Below are 27718 nucleotides of genomic sequence, written 5' to 3' on the forward strand. Positions count from 1 at the left end.
TGAGTAAGTCCCACAGAAACTTTACCGAAGTGTTGGGAGTGTGAATAGACATCGCATCCTGGCTGGAGGCAATGTCTATTCACTCTCAAGACACTTTGGTAAAGTTACTGTGGGTGTATGTGACAGCACAGCGTGATCTCGCGAGATCACGCTGTGCTGTGAGTACAAATGGAAATTAATGGAGAGAAGTGTATGGCGCTGATTGGTCAGCGTAATACACTTCTCTTTACAACATCCACTTGGTCAAAAGTTAAAAAACACCCACTTGGGCAGTAAGAAACCAATTAGCATAAATATAAGATAGTTCATAACTTGCTCGATAATGATCGTTTTTTTTAAAATAAAAACCACTGTTGTTATCTACATTACAAAGCCGATCAGATTAGGTAGGGGACAGGGCATTTATAATCTGGTGACAGAGCCTCTTTAATTCAATTGAGCATCTGTGGGATGTGCTGGAAAAACAATCTATTTCAAAGACTCTACACACTTGAATGCAAAAGTAGTTGTTTTATTTGTAATTAGATCACACAGCTTTTCATAGCAGATTAGAAAACTGATAAATGTTTTCGGTCAACAAACCTTCTTCATACCCTCTGACTGTTGGGAGCTGGATTCTATCATGGTAGGTGTAGGTGTGATGATAGGAGCGATGTAATCACTATTTTAGGAAGTGCTCTAAAAACAAATACGATCCATGGAGACAACTTCGTAACTTACAGGAACTAAAGTATCTGCTGCTAGCGTCTTGCAGCCAGATACCACAGCATACCGTCAGAGGTCTTGTGGAGTCAATGCCTGGACGGGTCAGAGCTGTTTCGGCTACAAAAAGGGGACCTATGCAAATTTTAGTTTTATCCTGTTCACGCTAATGGGCATACCATTAGTGCTTATTGCGGTTTGACTGGAATAGGACATAATGGTACGCTCAGTGAATGGCACGGGCACAGGAGCTGTGCCTACACTATCAGCAGCAGGTGCTAGCTGTAATATACAGCCAACATCTGCTTCAACAACCGGGACCATAGATAACTTTGATCCCTGTAATTTAACCCCTTAGATGCCGTGGTCAGTGGTGACCACAAAATCTAAAAGGCTACACAGGCCACCCATTTATGCCCCGTGACATGATCGTGGGGTGCCGATAGGTTGCCATGGCCACCAGGGGCATAACATTGGCCCCAGGCAAGCCATTGCTATATGCCTAAGAGATTGCCTTTCAGTTTTACAATGACAAGCATGAATGCTTTGGTATACTGAATATACCAAAGCAATCTAAAAGTGATCAGATGATCATATTTTGAAGTCCCCTAGTGGGACAAAGAAAAAAGTTAAACAAAATTTAATAACATTTATTACGAGGTATTCACAGTAAAAAAAATATTATTTTTTTTCCGAAGTGTTAAAAAAAATACTATATAATAATAATATGTACATGGTTTTGCCTCAATCATAACAACCCATATAATAAACATGTTATTTAAACCACAGTGTGGACTGCACAAAAATACCCTGCAAAAAACAATGGTGGAAATCCATTTTTTCCATTACCCTCCCAATAAATTCATAGAAGTAAATCATTTATTTATATGTACCTCAAAAAAATTCTATTAAAAAAATATAACTTGTCTGCAAAGAACAAGCACACATAGGGCTGCATCGATGTAAAAATAAAAAGTTACGGCTTTCAGAATGCAGTGACATAAAATGTGCTTTTATTGTGCAAAAGTAGTAACATAAACGTAAATAAATATACATATTTGCTGTGATTGTACCGACCTAGAAAATGAAGGTAACTTGTTATTTATGCAGCACGGCGGATGGCGTAAATTTTAAAAGCAGCATTGGTGTTTTATTTTGCATCCCCCCTCCCAATACAGTTGATAAATAACATATACTGTATGTACACCAGAATGGTTCTATTGAAAAGGACAAATTGTTCAGCAAAAAAACAAGCCTTCACACAGCTCTGTAAACGGCAAAAAAAAAGTTATGGTTCTCAGAGTATGGCGTCGCAAAAATAAAAGATTTTATTTTAAAAGTGCATTTATTGGGCTAAAGTAGTAAAACATAAAAAACTATATCAATTTGGTATCACTGTAACCGAAATGACCTGCAGAATAAAGTTAACATCATTTTTACCGCACAGGTAAAAACTAAACCCAAATAACATGTACCCCACAATGGTGCCATTAAAAGATACAACTCCTCCTTCATTGACGGAAAAAAACAAATGCCCCTCAGAACGCAGGGATGAAAACATTTGCTGCGTGCTCAAGGCTCAACATATATTAAGCAAGAGGAGACCCTGCTAGCCAGTAGGTGTTACAATGTCACAAAATTAACTGATTTGCAATTAAGCAAAAAATGCCCTTATTTCCGGCTAGCTAATATGATGTAAAGTAAAATATAACTTTTATTTGAATATAATTAAATAAACCAAAACAAAAAATCACACTTATTAAAAGTTAGCCAATGCTCACTGGCAATGAGAGATTTGCGTGGCAAATTGCCAAGAATGCATTCAGTCAGTGCGGTGCGATATACATGTATTAGGACAGCGCCTTCAGTGCGCTGTGATTATTAAATTAGAAAGGTAGCCGTAACTGTCAGTAGAGCATTGAAGTTAAAACATAGAATGGAGACCCCCGGCATGTTTCGCTACGAACGTAGCGTCCATAGGTGTTCAAATGGGGCTACTGACAGCATATTGCTGATCCGCCCTTCTTTTAACCTCGGGCCGCCATGACAGTGGGCGTCGGTCAACAAGGAGTCAATGAAACGGGCCTAAACAGACCAGCCCTCATTTTTGAGATGAAGAGGTCATAGGACCAATCATTAGAGATGAGCGAACCGGGACAACCGAACCCGGTTTCGGTCCGAACATCGGGAAAAGTTCAGTTCGCAGCGAATCCGAACTTCACCGGGTTCGGCCGAACACGTTTTGACCGAACCCGGTCAAAAATATTATACAAATCGGCAGCCACTTGTCTCTATCAATCACTGAGAAAAGAGGCTGCTGATTAAAAATAAAATAAAAAGCATTTCATACGTACCCGGTCTTTGTCTTGGTGATGAGTCCCTCTTCTTCCTCTAGTCCGACCTTCTTTCCTGACGCGGCAGCCTGTGGTTGGCTGCAGAGGCCGCTGCAGCCTGTGATTGGCTGCAGAGGCCGCTGCAGCCTGTGATTGGCTGCAGCGGTCACATGGGCTGTAACGTCATCCAGGAATGTCGGGCCGGATGTCGAGAGGAACGCGTCACCAAGGCAACGGCCGGGAGACCGGACTGGAGGAAGCAGAAAGTTCTCGGTAAGTATGAACGTCTTTTTTTTTTACAGGTTACTCTATATTCTGATCGGAATTCACTGTCCAGGGTTCTGAAACAGTTACTGCCGATCAGTTAACTCTTTCAGCACCCTGGACAGTGACTATTTACTGACGTCGCCTAGCAACGCTGCCGTAATGACGGGTGCACACATGTAGCACACATGACTATCATAGCTTTCTCCTTTTTATCACCACTTACCTGTGATCTAATATATTTACATGTGAGTACCACTCCAGGATACGATTAATCACACGGTTCTTTATATCTAGAGTCTTAGTTGTATACTCAGGCTATAAATTCCTATTTTCTAGTCCCTCTTTTTTCCTCATACCTCCTTCCTATTTAATTCTCCAATTTCCCAACTCAATCAATAACCCCATTGTTACATGATTATGTATTATTTTTCATTTTTTGGTCCATTCTGTATAGATGATATCCAATATCAGTCTCCTTAGCAGTGTATACCAGTACCTTATATTTATGCCGATAGCATATCGATCTATTTCACTTACCTTAATACAAAATTGGTTCATTACCCCATATAGATTATATCGAGAGGCAATCTCCTTGGCACTGTATACCAGTATCCTTAATCTATGCCGATAGCATATCGATCTATTCCACTTACATTACTATAGAATTCTTTCCTTATTTCTCAAAGTGCTGTGACATGCGCACTGCCGGTGTAAAGGATCTGCCAGGCACTGCTTCAGGGTTAACTCCCAGAATTAATCAGTCAACACCTGAGTGTACATCCCTGAGACAGACACCAGCTTCCTCCACTCAGGCTGGCAGGCTTAGGAGTGGGAGAGCCTATCGCAACCTGGCCAGACTCAGCTAGCTCCCGCCCTCGGTCTATTTAAGCCTGCTCTTCCTGTCCATCTGTGCTTGTGAATTCTTTCCTTGAGGTTTCCTGGCCCAGCTACAGCTCCTGCTACTTTTTGATCCTGCTCCATACAGACCCCGGCTTACCGACTACTCTTCTGCTTTTCGCTTTGTACCTCGCACTCTCCTGGCTTGACTCGGCTCGTTCACTACTCTGTTGCTCACGGTGTTTCCGCGAGCAACTGCCCATTTCCCTTGCTTGTATTCCCTTGTTTGTTTGTCGTGTTTGTCATGCACTTACTGAGCGCAGGGACCGCCGCCCAGTTGTACCCCGTCGTCTAGGACGGGTCGTTGCAAGTAGGCAGGGACAGAGTGGCGGGTAGATTAGGGCTCACTTGTCCGTTTCCCTACCCCCCCCACCATTACAAATTCACAAGCCCTATACCTAGTCTACCCTGGTCCCTGACACCATTATGGAACCCCGTGAAACCCTGGCTCAGCAAATGCAGGGTCTCTCCCTACAGGTCCAGGCCCTGGCTCAGAGGGTCAACCAGCCTGATGCTACCTTGGTAGTTCCCCTCACCGCACCCCTTGAACCCCACCTCAAGTTGCCCGACCGGTTCTCAGGTGACCGGAGGGCTTTTCTCTCCTTTCGGGAGAGTTGTAAGCTTTACTTTCGCTTAAAGCCTCACTCCTCAGGTTCTGAGAGCCAGCGGGTGGGTATAATTATGTCCCGGCTCCAGGAAGGGCCCCAAGAGTGGGCCTTCTCCTTGGCTCCTGGCGCCCCTGAACTTTCCTCCGTTGATTGTTTCTTTTCTGCCCTCGGACTTATTTATGACGAGACTGACAGAACTGCCTTTGCCGAGAGTCAGCTGGTGACCTTACGTCAGGGTAAGAGACCTGTTGAGGAGTATTGCTCTGACTTTCGGAAGTGGTGCGTAGCTTCTCGGTGGAATGACCCTGCCTTAAGGTGCCAGTTTAGGTTGGGTCTGTCGAACGCCCTGAAAGACCTGCTAGTTAGTTATCCCTCTTCTGACTCCTTAGACCAGGTTATGGCTTTAGTGGTACGACTTGACCGACGTCTCAGGGAACGACAACGTGAACGTTTATGTGTTTTTTCCTCCGACTCCCCCATGATGCCTCCCGAAGTCCCGTTGCTTCGTTTCTCCCCTAAAGACTCAGAAATACCTATGCAACTCGGGGCCTCCGTGTCCCCTCAACAACGTAGAGAATTCCGCAGGAAGAATGGTCTCTGCTTCTACTGTGGGGATGTCAAGCATCAAGTAAACAACTGTCCCAAGCGTAAGAATGCTGCCAGAGAGCTCCCGCGTCTAAGTGATCATCGGGGAGGTCACTTGGGCGCACAGGTATTTCCCGTAAATATGAAACGTACTAAGATATTGCTTCCCTTTCAGGTCTCTTTTGGTGGTAGGTCTGCTACCGGCAGTGCCTTCGTGGATTCAGGGTCCTCTACTAATATCATGTCTGTGGAATTTGCTATGTCTCTCGCTATGCCTCTGATTGATTTGCCTAAACCTGTTCCGGTAGTGGGTATCGACTCCACTCCTCTTGCTAATGGTTATTTTACACAGCATACCCCTGTTTTTGAACTCCTTGTTGGCTCCATGCATTTGGAGCAATGCTCTGTACTATTGATGCAGGGATTATCGTACGATTTGGTTCTAGGTCTTCCCTGGTTGCAGCTGCATAATCCCACGTTTGACTGGAATACTGGGGAGCTAACCAAATGGGGTAATGAATGTTGTACGTCATGTTTTTCTGTTAATTCTATTTCTCCCCCTAAGGAGGTGAATACGCTACCCGAGTTTGTTCAGGACTTCGCTGATGTTTTCTCTAAAGAGGCCTCCGAAGTATTACCGCCTCATAGAGAATACGATTGCGCTATCGAATTGGTACCAGGAGCTAAGCTTCCTAAGGGTAGGATATTTAACCTTTCTTGTCCCGAACGTGAAGCCATGAGGGAGTATATCCAGGAATCCCTGGCCAAGGGTTACATTCGTCCCTCTTCTTCTCCGGTAGGTGCTGGCTTCTTCTTCGTAGGGAAGAAGGATGGGGGTCTTAGGCCATGCATTGACTACCGTGGCCTAAATAAGGTCACGGTAAGGAACCAGTATCCCCTTCCTTTGATTCCTGATCTCTTTAATCAGGTTCAGGGGGCCCAATGGTTCTCTAAATTGGATCTACGGGGGGCGTATAACCTTATTCGCATCAAAGAGGGGGATGAGTGGAAGACTGCGTTTAACACGCCCGAAGGCCATTTTGAATACCTCGTCATGCCCTTTGGGTTGTGCAATGCCCCTGCGGTCTTCCAGAACTTCATAAATGAGATTTTGAGAAATTACCTGGGGATATTTCTTGTAGTGTACCTTGATGACATATTGGTGTTTTCCAGGGACTGGTCCTCCCACATAGAGCATGTCAGGAAAGTGCTCCAGGTCCTTCGAGAAAACAAACTGTTTGCCAAAATCGAAAAATGTGTATTTGGGGTACAGGAGATACCATTTTTAGGTCAAATCCTCACTCCTCATGAATTCCGCATGGACCCTGCCAAGGTTCAGGCTGTGGCTGAATGGGTCCAACCTGCCTCCCTGAAAGCGCTACAGTGTTTTTTGGGGTTCGCTAACTATTACAGGAGATTTATTGCTAACTTCTCGGTCGTCGCTAAGCCTCTTACGGACCTCACTCGCAAGGGTGCTGATGTCCTCCATTGGCCCCCTGAGGCCGTCCAGGCTTTTGAGACCCTCAAGAAGTGCTTTATCTCGGCCCCCGTGCTGGTTCAGCCCAACCAAAGGGAGCCATTTATTGTGGAGGTTGACGCGTCCGAGGTGGGAGTGGGGGCCGTCTTGTCCCAGGGTACCAGCTCCCTCACCCATCTCCGCCCCTGTGCTTACTTTTCTAGGAAGTTTTCGCCCACGGAGTGTAACTATGATATTGGCAACCGCGAACTTTTAGCCATTAAATGGGCATTTGAAGAGTGGCGCCACTTCCTGGAGGGGGCTAGGCACCAGGTAACGGTCCTTACCGACCACAAGAATCTGGTTTTCCTAGAATCTGCCCGGAGGCTAAACCCGAGACAAGCTCGATGGGCGTTGTTTTTTACCAGATTCAAGTTTTTGGTTACCTATAGGGCCGGGTCTAAAAATATTAAGGCGGATGCACTGTCGCGTAGCTTCATGGCCAGCCCTCCTTCGGAGGAAGATCCTGTTTGTATTTTGCCTCCAGGTATAGTCATTTCCTCTATCGAGTCCGATTTAGTCTCTGAAATTGCTGCTGATCAAGGTTCAGCTCCTGGGAACCTTCCTGAGAACAAGCTGTTTGTTCCCCTGCAATTCCGGCTAAGGGTACTTAGGGAAAATCACGACTCCGCACTATCTGGCCATCCAGGCATCCTGGGTACCAAACACCTCATTACCAGAAATTATTGGTGGCCTGGTTTGCCTAAAGACGTTAAGGCCTACGTCGCCGCCTGTGAGGTTTGTGCCAGGTCCAAGACTCCCAGGTCCCGACCAGCGGGCTTACTGCGTTCGTTGCCCATTCCCCAGAGACCTTGGACACATATCTCCATGGATTTTATCACCGATTTGCCTCCATCCCAAGGCAAGTCGGTGGTGTGGGTGGTGGTAGACCGCTTCAGTAAAATGTGCCACTTTGTGCCCCTCAAGAAACTACCCAACGCCAAGACGTTGGCTACCTTGTTTATCAAACACATCCTGCGTCTCCATGGGGTCCCCGTCAATATTGTTTCTGACAGAGGGGTACAATTTGTTTCATTGTTTTGGAGAGCCTTCTGTAATAAGTTGGGGATTGATCTGTCCTTCTCCTCTGCCTTCCATCCTGAAACCAATGGCCAAACGGAGAGGACTAATCAGTCTCTAGAACAATACTTAAGATGTTTTGTCTCTGACTGTCAATTTGATTGGGTTTCTTTCATTCCCCTCGCCGAATTTTCCCTTAATAACCGGGTCAGTAACTCGTCAGGGGTCTCTCCCTTTTTCTGTAATTTTGGGTTTAATCCACGGTTCTCCTCCGTTTCACCTGGTTGTTCCAACAATCCCGAGGTGGAGGTCGTTCATCGGGATCTGTGCACAGTCTGGGCCCAGGTTCAGAAGAACCTAGAGGCGTCCCAGAGCATACAGAAGGCTCAGGCCGATAGAAGACGTTCTGCTAACCCCCTGTTTGTGGTCGGGGATCTGGTGTGGTTGTCATCCAGGAACTTGCGTCTCAAGGTTCCGTCCAAAAAGTTTGCTCCCCGGTTTATTGGGCCGTATAAGGTCATTGAGGTCCTCAGTCCTGTCTCTTTCCGGCTGGAGTTACCCCCGTCTTTTCGTATACACAACGTGTTTCATGCCTCCCTCCTGAAACGCTGCTCCCCGTCCTTGGCCCCCTCGAGGAAACCTCCTGTTCCCGTCCTCACCCCTGAGGGGGTGGAATTTGAGGTGGCCAGGATCGTGGACAGCAAGATGGTCCAAGGCTCCCTCCAGTACCTGGTCCATTGGAGAGGATACGGGCCCGAGGAGAGGACTTGGGTACCCGCCCGGGATGTTCACGCTGGGGTATTGGTCAGGAGGTTCCACCTGCGTTTCCCCAGTAAGCCAGGTCCACTTAGAAAGGGTCCGGTGGCCCCTCATAAAAGGGGGGGTACTGTAAAGGATCTGCCAGGCACTGCTTCAGGGTTAACTCCCAGAATTAATCAGTCAACACCTGAGTGTACATCCCTGAGACAGACACCAGCTTCCTCCACTCAGGCTGGCAGGCTTAGGAGTGGGAGAGCCTATCGCAACCTGGCCAGACTCAGCTAGCTCCCGCCCTCGGTCTATTTAAGCCTGCTCTTCCTGTCCATCTGTGCTTGTGAATTCTTTCCTTGAGGTTTCCTGGCCCAGCTACAGCTCCTGCTACTTTTTGATCCTGCTCCATACAGACCCCGGCTTACCGACTACTCTTCTGCTTTTCGCTTTGTACCTCGCACTCTCCTGGCTTGACTCGGCTCGTTCACTACTCTGTTGCTCATGGTGTTTCCGCGAGCAACTGCCCATTTCCCTTGCTTGTATTCCCTTGTATGTTTGTCGTGTTTGTCATGCACTTACTGAGCGCAGGGACCGCCGCCCAGTTGTACCCCGTCGTCTAGGACGGGTCGTTGCAAGTAGGCAGGGACAGAGTGGCGGGTAGATTAGGGCTCACTTGTCCGTTTCCCTACCCCCCCCACCATTACAGCCGGTTTTCTTGTACTTGTTTCAGTAAATATCTGCACATCTAGTACGCAGGCGCGCTTGACCTGGGTTTTGTTCTCTGCTCTATCTCACTTACCGTACTGAAATCTCCTATTATTTTTCAAAGTGCCGTAACATGCGCACTCTTCGCTTCCCCGCACCTCTCGTCTCAGGAGACACTTGGACACCCAGTGCGCAGGCGCGCTTTCTTTTGCCTTTGATAGGTGGAGGTTACCAGCCATTATGATTGGTCCTATGACCTCCCCGTCTCAGAAATGAGGGCTGGTCTGTTGAGCCCCGTTTCATTGGCTCCTTTTGGACCGACGCCCACTGTCATGGCGGCCCGAGGTTATAAGAAGGACGGATCAGGAACACGCTGCCAGTAGCCCCATTTGAACACCTGAGGACTCTACGTTCGTAGCGAAACGTGCCGGGGGGGGTCTCCATTCTATGTTTTAACTTCAATGCTCTACTGACAGTTACGGCTACCTTTCTAATTTAATAATCACAGCGCACTGCAGGTGCTGTCCTAATACATGTATATCGCACCGCACTGACTGAATGCATTCTTGGCAATTTGCCACGCAAATCTCTCATTGCCAGTGAGCATTGGCTAACTTTTAATAAGTGTGATTTTTTGTTTTGGTTTATTTAATTATATTCAAATAAAAGTTATATTTTACTTTACATCATATTAGCTAGCCGGAAATAAGGGCATTTTTTGCTTAATTGCAAATCAGTTAATTTTGTTACAAGGCTCAACGTAGTAGCAACCGGAAAGGGTTAAAGGAAAAAAAATAGAGGAAAGAAAGGAATCTAGCTTGCAATTGCAATTCGAACTCTAAATTTTATTGTATTTCTCTTTTAATTATCGTCACTTACAAATAAATATGGTATGTACATATCAAACCTATTGTAGTTGAGAAATCAGAAAACTATCAACACCATTTTGACTATGAGAATATTGAAATATTGAAATACTAAGAGGTATTGGAATACTCCTCATTTCTACATATACTGTAAAAAAATATTTGATATTCTGAACACTGTACGCTAGGGGCAAATTATGCTTTTTATTACACACTCCAGCTTGTAAAGAACCCTATTGTGAAAAATGTGAGCAAACGCGCCCGAACATGCCCCTGAATAAGAAATAGAAAGTATGATATGCTCAACTACAACAATAGTGATGGAGAATTAGCAATAGCACCAATATAGAGGACATTTATACAATTACAATACAGTACAGATCTTGCAGAAGAAGCCAGGAGATGCTACCCAGTGAGCTTTTGACTGATTTATTGATAGCAGCAGGACAGCCCATGTCTGGAGTCCATGTTGTAGTGTAATACAATACCTGCAATAACCTGCCCCTGGTGCCTTATCAGTTCTGTCTTTCATGTCAGAAGTTTTGATTGGTGGGGGTCTGAGCACTGGGAAGCGGAAGAAGCGCTCGTGTGTGCGCTCAGCCGCTTTGTTTCTGTTTCTGATGTATCCTGTGGTTATGCCATAAACGTCTTTGATGGGAAAATCACTTCAAAAAACAGATACAGTATAGCGTTTGTTTGCACATTCTGGTTTAATGTATCGTCTTTAAGTGTTAGGCCTCATGCACAAGACCGCAGCCATGTGTACGGCTGTGATTTTCGGGTCAGCCGCAGTGTGTCACCCGCAAGCCGCCCGCAAATCGCGGGCCGTGCACATGGCCGCGTCCATTATTTGCTATGAGCCTGGACCGCAGAACACGCTGTAGTAAGACATGCCCATTCTTTCTGCGGTCCGGGCTCCTGGGCCATGCACGGACCGTGGAAACCATGGTCGTGTGCATGGCCCCATAGGAACGAATGAGGCCGCAATTCTCCAGTGGATTTTCGTCGGAATGGCGGCCACAAAAGCACGTTCGTGTCCTTGGGGCCTTATCAAATAAAGTAAATTATTACATTTTGAGTATAAAAAAAAATAGAATGACATTTTTTGCTTGCTTTGTTTTTTCATGTATATATTTCTTTAACGAAGTGAAGTGACTCTAAAACAGAATTTAATTTTGAGATTGTCTTGCCTTATCTAACAGAGCAGCCCAGGTTATTACAGAAAAGAGTAAACCTACACTACCGTTCAAAAGTTTAGGGTCACTTAGAAATTTCCTTATTTTTGAAAGGAAAGCACAGTTTTTTTTAATGAAGATAACATTAAATTAATCAGAAATACACTGTATACATTGTTAATGTGCTAAATGACTATTCTAGCTGCAAACGGCTGGTTTTTAATGCAATATCTACATAGGTGTATAGAGGCTCATTTCTAGCAACCATCACTCTAGTGTTCTAATGATACATTGTGTCTGATAACTGTGTTAGAAGGCTAATGGATGATTAGAAAACACTTGAAAACCCTTGTGCAATTATGTTAGCACCGCTGTAAACAGTTTTGCTGTTTAGAGGAGCTATAAAACTGACCTTCCTTTGAGCTAGTTGAGAATCTGGAGCATTACATTTGTGGGTTCGATTAAACTCTCAAAATGGCTAGAAAAATAGAGCTTTCATGTGAAACTCGACAGTCTATTCTTGTTCTTAGAAATGAAGGCTATTCCATGTGAGAAATTGCCAAGAAACTGAAGATTTCCTACAACGGTGAGTACTACTCCCTTCAGAGGACAGCACAAACAGGCTCTAACCAGAGTAGAAAGAGTGTTATTAAACAAAATTTAATAACATTTATTACGAGGTATTCACAGTAAAAAAAATATTATTTTTTTTCCAAAGTGTTAAAAAAAATACTATATAATAATAATATGTACATGGTTTTGCCTCAATCATAACAACCCATATAATAAACATGTTATTTAAACCACAGTGTGGACTGCACAAAAATACCCTGCAAAAAACAATGGTGGAAATCCATTTTTTCCATTACCCTCCCAATAAATTCATAGAAGTAAATCATTTATTTATATGTACCTCAAAAAAATTCTATTAAAAAAATATAACTTGTCTGCAAAGAACAAGCACACATAGGGCTGCATCGATGTAAAAATAAAAAGTTACGGCTTTCAGAATGCAGTGACATAAAATGTGCTTTTATTGTGCAAAAGTAGTAACATAAACGTAAATAAATATACATATTTGCTGTGATTGTACCGACCTAGAAAATGAAGGTAACTTGTTATTTATGCAGCACGGCGGATGGCGTAAATTTTAAAAGCAGCATTGGTGTTTTATTTTGCATCCCCCCTCCCAATACAGTTGATAAATAACATATACTGTATGTACACCAGAATGGTTCTATTGAAAAGGACAAATTGTTCAGCAAAAAAACAAGCCTTCACACAGCTCTGTAAACGGCAAAAAAAAAGTTATGGTTCTCAGAGTATGGCGTCGCAAAAATAAAAGATTTTATTTTAAAAGTGCATTTATTGGGCTAAAGTAGTAAAACATAAAAAACTATATCAATTTGGTATCACTGTAACCGAAATGACCTGCAGAATAAAGTTAACATCATTTTTACCGCACAGGTAAAAACTAAACCCAAATAACATGTACCCCACAATGGTGCCATTAAAAGATACAACTCCTCCTTCATTGACGGAAAAAAACAAATGCCCCTCAGAACGCAGGGATGAAAACATTTGCTGCGTGCTCAAGGCTCAACATATATTAAGCAAGAGGAGACCCTGCTAGCCAGTAGGTGTTACAATGTCACAAAATTAACTGATTTGCAATTAAGCAAAAAATGCCCTTATTTCCGGCTAGCTAATATGATGTAAAGTAAAATATAACTTTTATTTGAATATAATTAAATAAACCAAAACAAAAAATCACACTTATTAAAAGTTAGCCAATGCTCACTGGCAATGAGAGATTTGCGTGGCAAATTGCCAAGAATGCATTCAGTCAGTGCGGTGCGATATACATGTATTAGGACAGCGCCTTCAGTGCGCTGTGATTATTAAATTAGAAAGGTAGCCGTAACTGTCAGTAGAGCATTGAAGTTAAAACATAGAATGGAGACCCCCGGCATGTTTCGCTACGAACGTAGCGTCCATAGGTGTTCAAATGGGGCTACTGACAGCATATTGCTGATCCGCCCTTCTTTTAACCTCGGGCCGCCATGACAGTGGGCGTCGGTCAACAAGGAGTCAATGAAACGGGCCTAAACAGACCAGCCCTCATTTTTGAGATGAAGAGGTCATAGGACCAATCATTAGAGATGAGCGAACCGGGACAACCGAACCCGGTTTCGGTCCGAACATCGGGAAAAGTTCAGTTCGCAGCGAATCCGAACTTCACCGGGTTCGGCCGAACACGTTTTGACCGAACCCGGTCAAAAATATTATACAAATCGGCAGCCACTTGTCTCTATCAATCACTGAGAAAAGAGGCTGCTGATTAAAAATAAAATAAAAAGCATTTCATACGTACCCGGTCTTTGTCTTGGTGATGAGTCCCTCTTCTTCCTCTAGTCCGACCTTCTTTCCTGACGCGGCAGCCTGTGGTTGGCTGCAGAGGCCGCTGCAGCCTGTGATTGGCTGCAGAGGCCGCTGCAGCCTGTGATTGGCTGCAGCGGTCACATGGGCTGTAACGTCATCCAGGAATGTCGGGCCGGATGTCGAGAGGAACGCGTCACCAAGGCAACGGCCGGGAGACCGGACTGGAGGAAGCAGAAAGTTCTTGGTAAGTATGAACGTCTTTTTTTTTTACAGGTTACTCTATATTCTGATCGGAATTCACTGTCCAGGGTTCTGAAACAGTTACTGCCGATCAGTTAACTCTTTCAGCACCCTGGACAGTGACTATTTACTGACGTCGCCTAGCAACGCTGCCGTAATGACGGGTGCACACATGTAGCACACATGACTATCATAGCTTTCTCCTTTTTATCACCACTTACCTGTGATCTAATATATTTACATGTGAGTACCACTCCAGGATACGATTAATCACACGGTTCTTTATATCTAGAGTCTTAGTTGTATACTCAGGCTATAAATTCCTATTTTCTAGTCCCTCTTTTTTCCTCATACCTCCTTCCTATTTAATTCTCCAATTTCCCAACTCAATCAATAACCCCATTGTTACATGATTATGTATTATTTTTCATTTTTTGGTCCATTCTGTATAGATGATATCCAATATCAGTCTCCTTAGCAGTGTATACCAGTACCTTATATTTATGCCGATAGCATATCGATCTATTTCACTTACCTTAATACAAAATTGGTTCATTACCCCATATAGATTATATCGAGAGGCAATCTCCTTGGCACTGTATACCAGTATCCTTAATCTATGCCGATAGCATATCGATCTATTCCACTTACATTACTATAGAATTCTTTCCTTATTTCTCAAAGTGCTGTGACATGCGCACTGCCGGTTTTCTTGTACTTGTTTCAGTAAATATCTGCACATCTAGTACGCAGGCGCGCTTGACCTGGGTTTTGTTCTCTGCTCTATCTCACTTACCGTACTGAAATCTCCTATTATTTTTCAAAGTGCCGTAACATGCGCACTCTTCGCTTCCCCGCACCTCTCGTCTCAGGAGACACTTGGACACCCAGTGCGCAGGCGCGCTTTCTTTTGCCTTTGATAGGTGGAGGTTACCAGCCATTATGATTGGTCCTATGACCTCCCCGTCTCAGAAATGAGGGCTGGTCTGTTGAGCCCCGTTTCATTGGCTCCTTTTGGACCGACGCCCACTGTCATGGCGGCCCGAGGTTATAAGAAGGACGGATCAGGAACACGCTGCCAGTAGCCCCATTTGAACACCTGAGGACTCTACGTTCGTAGCGAAACGTGCCGGGGGGGTCTCCATTCTATGTTTTAACTTCAATGCTCTACTGACAGTTACGGCTACCTTTCTAATTTAATAATCACAGCGCACTGCAGGTGCTGTCCTAATACATGTATATCGCACCGCACTGACTGAATGCATTCTTGGCAATTTGCCACGCAAATCTCTCATTGCCAGTGAGCATTGGCTAACTTTTAATAAGTGTGATTTTTTGTTTTGGTTTATTTAATTATATTCAAATAAAAGTTATATTTTACTTTACATCATATTAGCTAGCCGGAAATAAGGGCATTTTTTGCTTAATTGCAAATCAGTTAATTTTGTTACAAGGCTCAACGTAGTAGCAACCGGAAAGGGTTAAAGGAAAAAAAATAGAGGAAAGAAAGGAATCTAGCTTGCAATTGCAATTCGAACTCTAAATTTTATTGTATTTCTCTTTTAATTATCGTCACTTACAAATAAATATGGTATGTACATATCAAACCTATTGTAGTTGAGAAATCAGAAAACTATCAACACCATTTTGACTATGAGAATATTGAAATATTGAAATACTAAGAGGTATTGGAATACTCCTCATTTCTACATATACTGTAAAAAAATATTTGATATTCTGAACACTGTACGCTAGGGGCAAATTATGCTTTTTATTACACACTCCAGCTTGTAAAGAACCCTATTGTGAAAAATGTGAGTAAACGCGCCCGAACATGCCCCTGAATAAGAAATAGAAAGTATGATATGCTCAACTACAACAATAGTGATGGAGAATTAGCAATAGCACCAATATAGAGGACATTTATACAATTACAATACAGTACAGATCTTGCAGAAGAAGCCAGGAGATGCTACCCAGTGAGCTTTTGACTGATTTATTGATAGCAGCAGGACAGCCCATGTCTGGAGTCCATGTTGTAGTGTAATACAATACCTGCAATAACCTGCCCCTGGTGCCTTATCAGTTCTGTCTTTCATGTCAGAAGTTTTGATTGGTGGGGGTCTGAGCACTGGGAAGCGGAAGAAGCGCTCGTGTGTGCGCTCAGCCGCTTTGTTTCTGTTTCTGATGTATCCTGTGGTTATGCCATAAACGTCTTTGATGGGAAAATCACTTCAAAAAACAGATACAGTATAGCGTTTGTTTGCACATTCTGGTTTAATGTATCGTCTTTAAGTGTTAGGCCTCATGCACAAGACCGCAGCCATGTGTACGGCTGTGATTTTCGGGTCAGCCGCAGTGTGTCACCCGCAAGCCGCCCGCAAATCGCGGGCCGTGCACATGGCCGCGTCCATTATTTGCTATGAGCCTGGACCGCAGAACACGCTGTAGTAAGACATGCCCATTCTTTCTGCGGTCCGGGCTCCTGGGCCATGCACGGACCGTGGAAACCATGGTCGTGTGCATGGCCCCATAGGAACGAATGAGGCCGCAATTCTCCAGTGGATTTTCGTCGGAATGGCGGCCACAAAAGCACGTTCGTGTCCTTGGGGCCTTATCAAATAAAGTAAATTATTACATTTTGAGTATAAAAAAAAATAGAATGACATTTTTTGCTTGCTTTGTTTTTTCATGTATATATTTCTTTAACGAAGTGAAGTGACTCTAAAACAGAATTTAATTTTGAGATTGTCTTGCCTTATCTAACAGAGCAGCCCAGGTTATTACAGAAAAGAGTAAACCTACACTACCGTTCAAAAGTTTAGGGTCACTTAGAAATTTCCTTATTTTTGAAAGGAAAGCACAGTTTTTTTTAATGAAGATAACATTAAATTAATCAGAAATACACTGTATACATTGTTAATGTGCTAAATGACTATTCTAGCTGCAAACGGCTGGTTTTTAATGCAATATCTACATAGGTGTATAGAGGCTCATTTCTAGCAACCATCACTCTAGTGTTCTAATGATACATTGTGTCTGATAACTGTGTTAGAAGGCTAATGGATGATTAGAAAACACTTGAAAACCCTTGTGCAATTATGTTAGCACCGCTGTAAACAGTTTTGCTGTTTAGAGGAGCTATAAAACTGACCTTCCTTTGAGCTAGTTGAGAATCTGGAGCATTACATTTGTGGGTTCGATTAAACTCTCAAAATGGCTAGAAAAATAGAGCTTTCATGTGAAACTCGACAGTCTATTCTTGTTCTTAGAAATGAAGGCTATTCCATGTGAGAAATTGCCAAGAAACTGAAGATTTCCTACAACGGTGAGTACTACTCCCTTCAGAGGACAGCACAAACAGGCTCTAACCAGAGTAGAAAGAGAAGTGGGAGGCCCCGCTGCACAACTGAGCAACAAGACAAGTACATTAGAGTCTCTAGTTTGAGAAATAGACGCCTCACAGGTCCTCAACTGGCAGCTTCATTAAATAGTACCCGCAAAACGCCAGTGTCAACGTCTACAGTGAAGAGGGAACTCTGGGATGCTGGCCTTCAGGGCAGAGTGGCAAAGAAAAAGCCATATCTGAGACTGGCTAATAAAAGGAAAAGATTAATATGGGCAAAAGCACACAGACATTGGACAGAGGAAGATTGGAAAAAAGTGTTATGGACAGACGAATCGAAGTTTGAGGTGTTTGGATCACACAGACGAACATTTGTGAGATGCAGAACAACTGAAAAGATGCTGGAAGAGTGCCTGACGCCATCTGTCAAGCATGGTGGAGGTAATGTGATGGTCTGGGGTTGATTTGGTGCTGGTAAAGTGGGAGATTTGTACAAGGTAAAAGGGATTTTGAATAACGAAGGCTATAACTCCATTTTGCAACGCCATGCCATACCCTGTGGACAGCGCTTGATTGGAGCCAATTTCATCCTACAACAGGACAATGACCCAAAACACACCTCCAAATTATGCAAGAACTATTTAGGGAAGAAGCAGGCAGCTGGTATTCTATCTGTAATGGAGTGGCCAGCGCAGTCACCAGATCTCAACCCCATAGAGCTGTTGTGGGAGCAGCTTGACCGTATGGTACGCAAGAAGTGCCCATCAAGCCAATCCAACTTGTGGGAGGGGCTTCTGGAAGCATGGGGTGAAATTTCTCCCGATTACCTCAGCAAATTAACAGCTAGAATGCCAAAGGTCTGCAATGCAGTAATTGCTGCAAATGGAGCATTCTTTGATGAAAGCAAAGTTTGAAGGAGAAAATTATTATTTCAAATAAAAATCATTATTTCTAACCTTGTCAATGTCTTGACTATATTTTCTAGTCATTTTGCAACTCATTTGATAAATATAAGTGTGAGTTTTCATGGAAAACACCAAATTGTCTGGGTGACCCCAAACTTTTGAACGGTAGTGTACGTAAACGTAAGATCTGACTAAGCAGCTCCTGCAAAGATCCAGCATTTCGGCAATCACATAATCTGTCATGTGATTTTGTTTGGAAGATGTCTGGGAAAGTAAAGCTTGTCTGAAGGGAGTGTTGTAACATTTTCGGTTTCGTATAGCAGACATACCAGTGGGGAAGGGCTCCTGCTGCATCCAGTTGCCCATGCACACTAACGTATTTTTGCGGCCGCAACTCACCCGCAAATCTGCGGGTGAATTGCGGCCCCATTCATTTCAATAGGCCCATACACATGATCGTGGTTTCCACAGTCCGTGCATTGCCCGGGAGCCTGGACCACAAAAAGATAGGACATGTCTTATTAAGGCCACATTTTGCGGTCCAGGCTCATTGAAATTAATGCACACGGCAATGCGCTCGCCCCGTGATTTACCCGCGGCCGTGGGTGACACTACGTGGCTGTCGGAGCCGCAAATCACGGCCCGTACACACCACTACATTCGTGTGCACATGAGGTTTTACACGTAGTGGCAACACTGATAGGGGGTTTGTCAGAAGGAGGAGGGAAAATAAATTATGTCCTGATATAATTTGTAAATATATATATACACATTATCTCCTGGTATATATACGAATATATATATATATATATATATATATATATATATATATATATATATATATATTAATATGTCATATAGTTTCCATACTGTAGTTCAGTTTTGTTTGCAGTTTCATACAGGATACAACCTAAGGAGAGGGGAATTTTTTATTCTTACAGTAGATTACTTTAATTTTTTTTACGGATAGATAAACATAAGTTTGAGGTTCTGGATCAAAATGAGTACAATGTAGGGTAGATGATAGCACACTGTATGCTTGATGCCTTCTGCATGCTTGGTATGAGCTTTTTGTAATGGTGAAATGTGACAAGCGCAGGCAATAATGAGCCAGAAAAAACACCACTCAATTGTACTATTTCATGTCATCGCATGTGGTTAGAGAACAATTAGTTCACGTTTCATCATTCAGCAGAGCTAAGATCTGAAGCATACTTCTAAGCTATGCAAAAAAATATTTGGAGTAGAAACAGGAAGCTGAAATACTGTCTTTAAATGGGTTTTATGGGACATAAACCTTAGGATAGGCCATAAATGTTTAATCGGTAGGGACAGTGGACCCTCTTTATCAACAGAACTTTAATAAATAGAACAACTAAAAAATAATACGAAATGACATTGTCAATAAATTGATGATCATTTCAGACAATGATTTTGCATATTTGAAATGTTCTGCAATATATAAATGTTATGTGAATAGATATACAAAAGGTATTTATTTTAACATTTAGTAATTAAAAGAAGTTATATTGTTCAGCTGTGTTTTGTAAAGTTTAAGTACTTGAATTTTTTATTATTATTATTGTTATTATTATTGTTATAAATATTATTATTAGGTTACTTATACAGTATACTTTATTCTCCCTTTAGCATGTAATTGTCATGGGAAGGCAGTTGAATGCTATTATGATCAAGAAGTAGCAAACAAGAATCTGAGTTTAAATATTAATGGAGATTATATTGGAGGAGGAGTTTGTGTCAATTGTACCGATAACACCGCTGGAACCAATTGTGAGACCTGTATAGATCGCTTTTACCGACCACAATGGGTACAGTATATATATTACATTTCTGTATAAAATGGAATTGTTTGCTTTCTATTAATAATTGTTGTACAATAGATAGATAGATAGATAGATAGATAGATAGATAGATAGATAGATAGATAGATAGATAGATAGATAGATAGATAGATAGATAGATAGATAGAGAAAAGTCCAGAGCAGCACTGAAAAACACTCAATGTGCAGAGCGGGTGCAAATCCCAAGATCCAGGCCAAGGATCTTCTTACAATAGTATGAAGGAAAAGCAGCACAACAAATTTGCAAAAGTGCAAAAAATGGTTAGTTTAATCCATATGCAACGTTTCGGTCCTTTATAGAACCTTTCTGTATGGAACCTCTCTCGGACTCTACCTATATCAAGAACGGGGGTCGCCCGACCCTGTCTTACCTGGTGCGTCGGCCGCAAACAGCTCCCAGTAAACAGAATAGAGAGAGGTAAGCGCATTTGCGGCCCTCTTTCCACTACTCACCGTCAGGAATCGGCAGCTTGCACGGCCACACCAGGCGAAACCGGGTCAGGTGACCACCATTCTCTGACTAGCATCTACCAGACATTATTGGCATGTCCTGTGGATATGCTATAAATGTCTAAGTTGGGAATTACGCTTTAACATCAAATTGGAGAGATTCTCTGTCTGGAGTATCAATTGAGAATGGAATTGTCAAAGTTTAACTCATCTCTTAAAGATATAGATAGATGGATAGATAGATAGATAGATAGATAGATAGATAGATAGATAGATAGATAGATAGATAGATAGATAGATAGATAGATAGATAGATAGATAGATAGATAGATAGATAGATAGATAGATAGATAGATAGATTGTGCTCACTGAAATATTGTATGTTTGTGCATTTACTGACTTAAAGAGAACCTTTCACCTCCCCATACATGTGCAGCTGAATGCAGCATGTAATGGGGAGGGCTGCACAAACCCTGGGGCACTTTACATTTTTTCTACCTCCCTTCTTTATTTAGATATCGGTGCCGTTATATTTGGCGCCCGATATTTAAATAACCCCCTGAACTGTCAACGGGGCATGTGCTGGCAAGGGGGCGTGTTACTATGGTTACATGATTGTTTCCAAAACAATAATCTATGCGTGAAAAAAACGAAATTAGTTTTGGAGTAATATGAATATTTTAATTCCCCCGGGTGTCTCTCTCTCCAAATATTCCACCACCCAAATTCTTCCATAAGTGTCTGGAACTTCCTATTCCCTACTGAGAACTTCCCTGCTTTTCCATCCATTCACGCCTCCAGATTATTATTGAAGTCCCCTATAATCCGCAATATTACCTCTTCCTTATCCACCAGGAAGTCTAGAAGTTTATATAGCACCTCTGAATTAAAGGGGGTGGTATATAAACCGCCGCTATCACCCATCTCTTATTCACCAATGATCCATATAAAAAGACAAACCATACTTCATCATCAACTATAACTGATATAACCTCCAGAGGTATTTTTTTTATGTATAAGTACAGCGACCCCTCTAGCATATCTACTATAACATGAATGGAAATTTAGTCCAATCTATTCTTTCACAATATTGTTTCCTTAGTTGGGTGGGTCTCTTGTAGGCAAACCACTGCAGGCAGATAATTTTGAACCAACCTAAATATAGTCAAACTTTTTACTTTATCAGCCATTCCCCTAACAATACAGGAAAAGTGTCGGGATTGTGAATAGACATCCCGTCCTGGTTGGACGCGATGTCTATTTACTGTCAAGACGCTTCAGTAACATTAATGTGTGTGTATGTGACTGTACATAATGAGCAATTTCAGGATCACTATGTGTGGAGTAAATGAATGGGGAGTAGTGTATGACACTGATTGGTCAGCGTCATACATTTCTCTCCACAACGCCCACTTGGTCAAAAGTAAAAACACGCCCAGCCTGAGCGTTGTTGTCGTACCCTATGTTTGTCTATGCAAATGGTCTCCTAGTGTCTTCCAGTTCCCGGTGTTTCCCCTACCTGTATCCCGTATCCCGTGCTATCATGGTCTGCCTGCTGCCTAGTCCCAGCCGAGCCTGCCTTGCTACTGTCCAAGCTGCCACAAGTACCCTATACGAACTATAGTCTGTTACCTGCGCCCTGTTGGCCAGCTGCCATACCACCAAGTTGGTACGGCCCAGTGGGTCCACGAACCCAACGAGACAGTACGCTCAGGCCATGAACATTCTTGCACGTCGGCAGGAGGCACAAGTTGCCGTTCCTCCTACTACACCTCCTGGCAGTGTTGATCCTCAGACAACACCTCCTGGCAGTGTTGATCCCCGTTTTTCATTGCCACTTCCTGACCGCTATGATGGAGACGCAGGTACCTGTCGTGGATTTTTGAATCAGTGATAGATTCACTTCAGCCTGTATGCAAGGGCATTTTCGTCTGATGTCGCTTTCATCATCTCTCCTCACTGGCAAGGCTCTTACATGGGCGAATCCTATCTGGGTGAGACAAGGACCAGAGACCTGTGACTTCCAGGGCTTCCTCCGGACTTTTCGCATGGTGTTTGAGGAGCCTGGTCAAGTCTCATCTGCAGCGGCTTCCTTGCTAAACTTACGCAAGGAGACACTTCCGTGGGCGAGTACGCCATCCACTTCCGCACGCTGGTGGGAGAACTGTTGTGGAACAATCAGGCTCTGGTGGCTACATTCTGGCAGGGACTGTCTCCTAAGATTAAGGACGGACTTGCCGCTCGAGATGTACCGTCTACCCTGGATGACTTCATTGATATGAGGATCCGAGAACGCCTCCAAGAAGCTCGTCAAGAGGGAGGCCTCCTTAGTCCGGTCCCACCCTTGCAGCAACCTCTGCTGTCCTCAGGTGCCTATCCTCCTAAGGAGTCTGTGAGGATGGACCAGTGTAAGCTATCTACCCAGGAGAAACAATGCAGACGCACTTCGGGACTCCGTCTATATTGCGGCCTCGGAGGCCATCTTGTGCGTCTGTGTCCCCAAAAGTTCTAAAGCCTAGGGTTGTTAGGAGTGACAACCTTGGGTAAAAAAGGACTTCCGTTTAAATTGTCCATACCCGTGACCATAGCGTCCGGTGAGAAAACGCATCAGGTCTCTGCGTATCTGGACTCTGGATTCGCTGCTAATTTCATTTGTAGAGACCTGGTTGATCTTCTTCAATTACCCACTTCCCCTCTGGAGAGGCCATTGATGGTTGCATCGGTAAATAGACTACCTCTGCCAGACCCAGTTAAAGCTGTGACCAAGCAGCTGAGGCTCCAAGTGGGAGCTCTCCACTCCGAGCTGTTATCGTTCTTTGTCTTGTCCAAGGCCTTTAACCTTGTGCTGCTGGGCCTGCCTTGGCTCCGATTACGTGCCCCAGTCCTGGACTGGAACGCTGGAGAGGTTCTCCAGTGGGGTCCCCGAGTGTCACAACCGTTGCCTGGGACAGATTCGTTCAGCTCAGCCTCCTCTGCCTTAGTCTTTGGCAGGATTGCTGAGTCATTATGCTGCATTTTCGGACGTCTTCAGCAAGAGGGAGGCGGAGACGCTGCCCCCACACCGGGCTTATGACTGTCCTATCAGGCTTATTCCTGGTGCATCCCTTCCTCGTGGTAGGGTATATCCTCTCTCCTTACCTGAGACTGTGTACATTTTAAGCTATGTTAAAAAGAACTTGAAGCGGGGCTTCATACGGAAATCTTCCTCCCCGGCAGGAGTCAGGTTCTTCTTCGTCAAAAAAAGGATGGTTCTCTACGTCCCTGTATCGACTACCGGGGTCTCAGCCAGATCACGGTGAAAAATAAGTATCCGCTGCCATTGATCTCAGAACTGTTTGATCGTATACGTATTGCCATGATTTTTTCCAAACTAGATCTGCGTGGGGCTTACAACCCAATCCGGATTCGCCGAGGTGATGAATGGAAGACTGCATTTAATACCCGTGATGGACACTATGAATATCTAGTAATGCCCTTCGGCCTATGTAATGCTCCAGCAGTCTTCCAGGAGTTCGTTAATGACATCTTCCGTGACCTCCTCTATGTTTGTGTAGTAGTCTATCTTGATGATACCTTGATTTTTTTCTCCAGATCCTATGAATCATCAGAGACATGTCCATCAAGTTTTTCTGCGGTTAAGGGAGAATCGTCTGTACGCTAAGTTGGAGAAGTGCGTATTTCAGAAAGATGCTCTACCCTTCCTGGGCTACATCGTCTCGAATCGAGGCCTTGAGATGGATCCTGAAAAGGTAAAGTCCGTCCTGGAATGGCCACACCCTCAAGGCTTGAAGGCCATACAGCGCTTTATGGGATTCGCCAATTTTTACAGACAGTTCATCCCAAACTTCTCCTCACTGACTTCTCCTATCTCTAATCTCACCAAGAAGGGCATGAACGCCAAGGTGTGAACTTCTGAGGCAGAGTCCGCATTCAATACCCTGTAGAGTGCCTTCACGTCAGACTCTTTCCTCCATCATCCAGATGTTTCTCTACAGTTCTCGTTGGAGGTGGACGCCTCCTCTGTCGGTGCTGGTGCACTCCTGTTCCAGAGAGGTTCCAAGGGCAAGTCAATGGTATGTGGATATTTCTCTAAGCTCTTTTCTTCCGCAGAACGCAACCACTCGATTGGGGATCGGGAGTTACTGGCCATCAAATTGGCTCTGGAGGAGTGGAGACATCTAATAGAGGGCGCAGCTCATCCTATCCTAATTTTTACGGACCACAAGAATCTCACCTATCTCCAGACGGCTCAACGGCTGAATCCTCGTCAGGCCAGGTGGTCGCTGTTCTTTACCAGGTTCCAGTTTGAGCTCCATTATCGCCCGTCTGACAAAAATGTGAGGGTCGATGCCTTATCCAGGTCTTTTGAGACAGAAGACAACATGGAGATTCCACAGAACATTATTGATCCGTCTTGCATTGTCTCTGTCAATCCCCTGCAAGTTGGGGACATTCCTAAAGGGAGGAATTTTGTGCGCCTGGCTGACAGAGGGAGAATCCTCCACTGGGGACACTCCTCTAGACTGGCATGTCACGCGGGTACCCGTAAGACCCAAGATGTGATTGCCCGTCATTTTTGGTGGCCCACGCTGCCCAAAGACATTATGGACATTGTTTCTTCCTGTTCAGTGTGTGCAGCTAACAAGGTTGCTCACTCCAAACCTGCTGGCCTGCTCTAGCCATTGCCTGTGCCCGATGCTCTCTGGCAGCATATAGCTATGGACTTTATCACTGACCTGCTTCTCTCTGCTGGATGCAGTACTGTCTGAGTGGTGGTGGATCGATTTTCGAAGATGGCCCACTTCGTTCCTCTGACCGGTCTTCCTTCTGCTCCTCAACTGGCCAAGCTTTTCATCCAACACATCTTCCGCCTGCACGGCTTGCCGCAGCATATTGTGTCTGATCACGGAGTTCAGTTCACCTCGAAGTTCTGGAGAGCCCTCTGCGGACTCCTAGGTGTAAAGTTGGACTTTTCCTCAGCCTACCATCCTCAGTCCAATGGTCAGGTCGAGAGGATCAATCAGATCTTGGAGAACTACCTATGCCACTTCATCTCCAAGCAGCATGATGACTGGGTGTAGTTGCTTCCGTGGGCTGAATTCTCATACAATAATGACAGCAGCGAGTCCCCAAGGAAGACACCGTTCTTTATTGTCTATCGCCAACACCCACAAATTTTTCTCCCGGTGCCTGATACGTCCGAGGTACCAGCTGCTGACACTGCTTTTAGGGACTTTCTGCAGATCTGGCAGCAGACTTGATCCTCCATCCTGCTGGCGGTCGACCGCATGAAACAGAAGGCGGACACTAGGAGAAGAGAACCCCTCAGTTTCTCTTTGGCATGAAGGTCTGGGCGTCCTCCAGGAATATTCGACTGAGGGTGCCATCATACAAATTTGCTCACAGGTTTCTCGAACCCTTTGAGATCCTAAAGCAGATCAACCCTGTTGCCTACAAGCTTCGGCTGCCTCCTACCCTCAAGATTCCCAACTCCTTTCATGTCTCCCTCCTGAAACCGGTGGTTCTGAACCGCTTTACCAAGACTCCTAGCCCTGCGGTTGCCTCCAGCGGTCCTTCAGACACCTTCGAGGTTAAGGAGATCTTGAACACCAAGAGAGTAAGAGGAAAGACTTTTTATTTGGTGGATTGGAGGGGGTTTGGTCCTGAAGAGAGGTCCCGGGAGCTAGAGGAGAACCTCAATGCTCCTACCCTTCTGAAGAGGTTTCTCTCTCGCTCTGGTCCCAAGAAGAGGGGGCATAAGAGGGGGGATGCGATCATGTCCATGGCTGCGGGCCGTCAGGCTCACTCACCTCCTGATGGCCGCAGCCATGGTTCTGCGAGCGCTGGCCCAAGTCTCCTCCTCAGGAGACGCCAGCGCTCACTTCTGCTCACCTCGTCGGGTCCCGTAGACTTTTATGTTTAACTAGCCCATGACCACCCTGGACTCAAAGAAGGGCCCAGCCCCTTCCTCCCATGCCTGAGCATTGTTGTCATACCCTAAGTTTGTCTATGCAAATGGTCTCCTAGTGTCTTCCGGTTCCCAGTGTTTCCCCTACCTGTATCCTGTATCCCGTGCTATCCTGGTCAAGTGCCGAGCTGAGCTGTACTTGTGCTGTGCTGCATACCACACCTGTCTTGCTACACCACGCCTGATGTCTGCCTGCTGCCTAGTTCCAGCCAAGCCTGCCTTGCTACTGTCTGAACTGCCATAGGTACGCTATACGAACTCAAGTGACCACCATTCTCGATATAGGTGTGGGTCCCAGTGCTGGGACTATCATCTACCAGACATTTTTGGCATGTCCTGCGGATATGTTATAAATGTCTAAGTTGGGAATACTCCTTTAACAGAAAATTAGAGTGATTCTCAGTCTGGAGTATCAATTGAGAATGGAGTTTTCAAAGTTTAACTCATCTCTTAAATATAGATGTAGATAGACATAAAGATATAGAAAGATAGATAGATAGATAGATAGATAGATAGATAGATAGATAGATAGATAGATAGATAGATAGATAGATAGATAGATAGATAGATAGATAGATAGATAGATAGATAGATAGATAGATAGATAGTGCCACGCCTGTCCACAGGTTGTGTAGGGTATTGACTTTAATGGAAGAAAGCAGCCATGTTTTTCTAATCCTGAACAACTCCTTTAAGCAATATCCAGAAGGATAGTGTTCTGCCAGCTTCAGTGTCTGCCTTTAAACAGCACTTGTGGGCATGTCTATATTTACCTTCAAGTCCTCACTTCCTCACATCCTCTCTTACTCCCAGATAAAATTAAGAAAGGAAGTATCTAACTGTAGTTGGTGCAACCTCACACTGTTGTGTCCATTGTTTTATATGTAACTTGAATTTGTAGCAACCAAACGTTATAAGATAACCATTTATTTGTTATTTATTTTCTAGCTGTCTCCAAGCCACACTAACCCTTGCCGGCCATGTAATTGTGATTTAAGAGGCTCATTACATGATGTGTGTGTCAAGAATTCAAAAGAAGCCACTCAAGGTAAAAGCGTAACTTATAATATCTTAAATAATATTACATATACTACATGCTAAACAGAAACCAAGGGACTAATTAGTCATCTACATTTAATGT

At 44.1% G+C, this 27718-nt stretch overlaps 1 protein-coding gene across 1 annotated transcript in view; it reads left to right on the forward strand.

Annotated features, from left to right (window-relative positions):
* Nucleotides 1-27718, forward strand: part of LAMA2 (laminin subunit alpha 2) — an 852154-nt gene that overhangs the window by 312794 nt on the left and 511642 nt on the right. The window contains exons 9-10 of the mRNA XM_075863715.1: nucleotides 19948-20126; nucleotides 27526-27625. Coding sequence (XP_075719830.1) covers nucleotides 19948-20126; nucleotides 27526-27625 — 279 coding nt within the window. The remainder of the gene's footprint in view (nucleotides 1-19947; nucleotides 20127-27525; nucleotides 27626-27718) is intronic.

Source organism: Rhinoderma darwinii, chromosome 4, assembly GCF_050947455.1.
Source record: "Rhinoderma darwinii isolate aRhiDar2 chromosome 4, aRhiDar2.hap1, whole genome shotgun sequence".
Taxonomy (NCBI): Eukaryota; Metazoa; Chordata; class Amphibia; order Anura; family Rhinodermatidae; genus Rhinoderma; species Rhinoderma darwinii.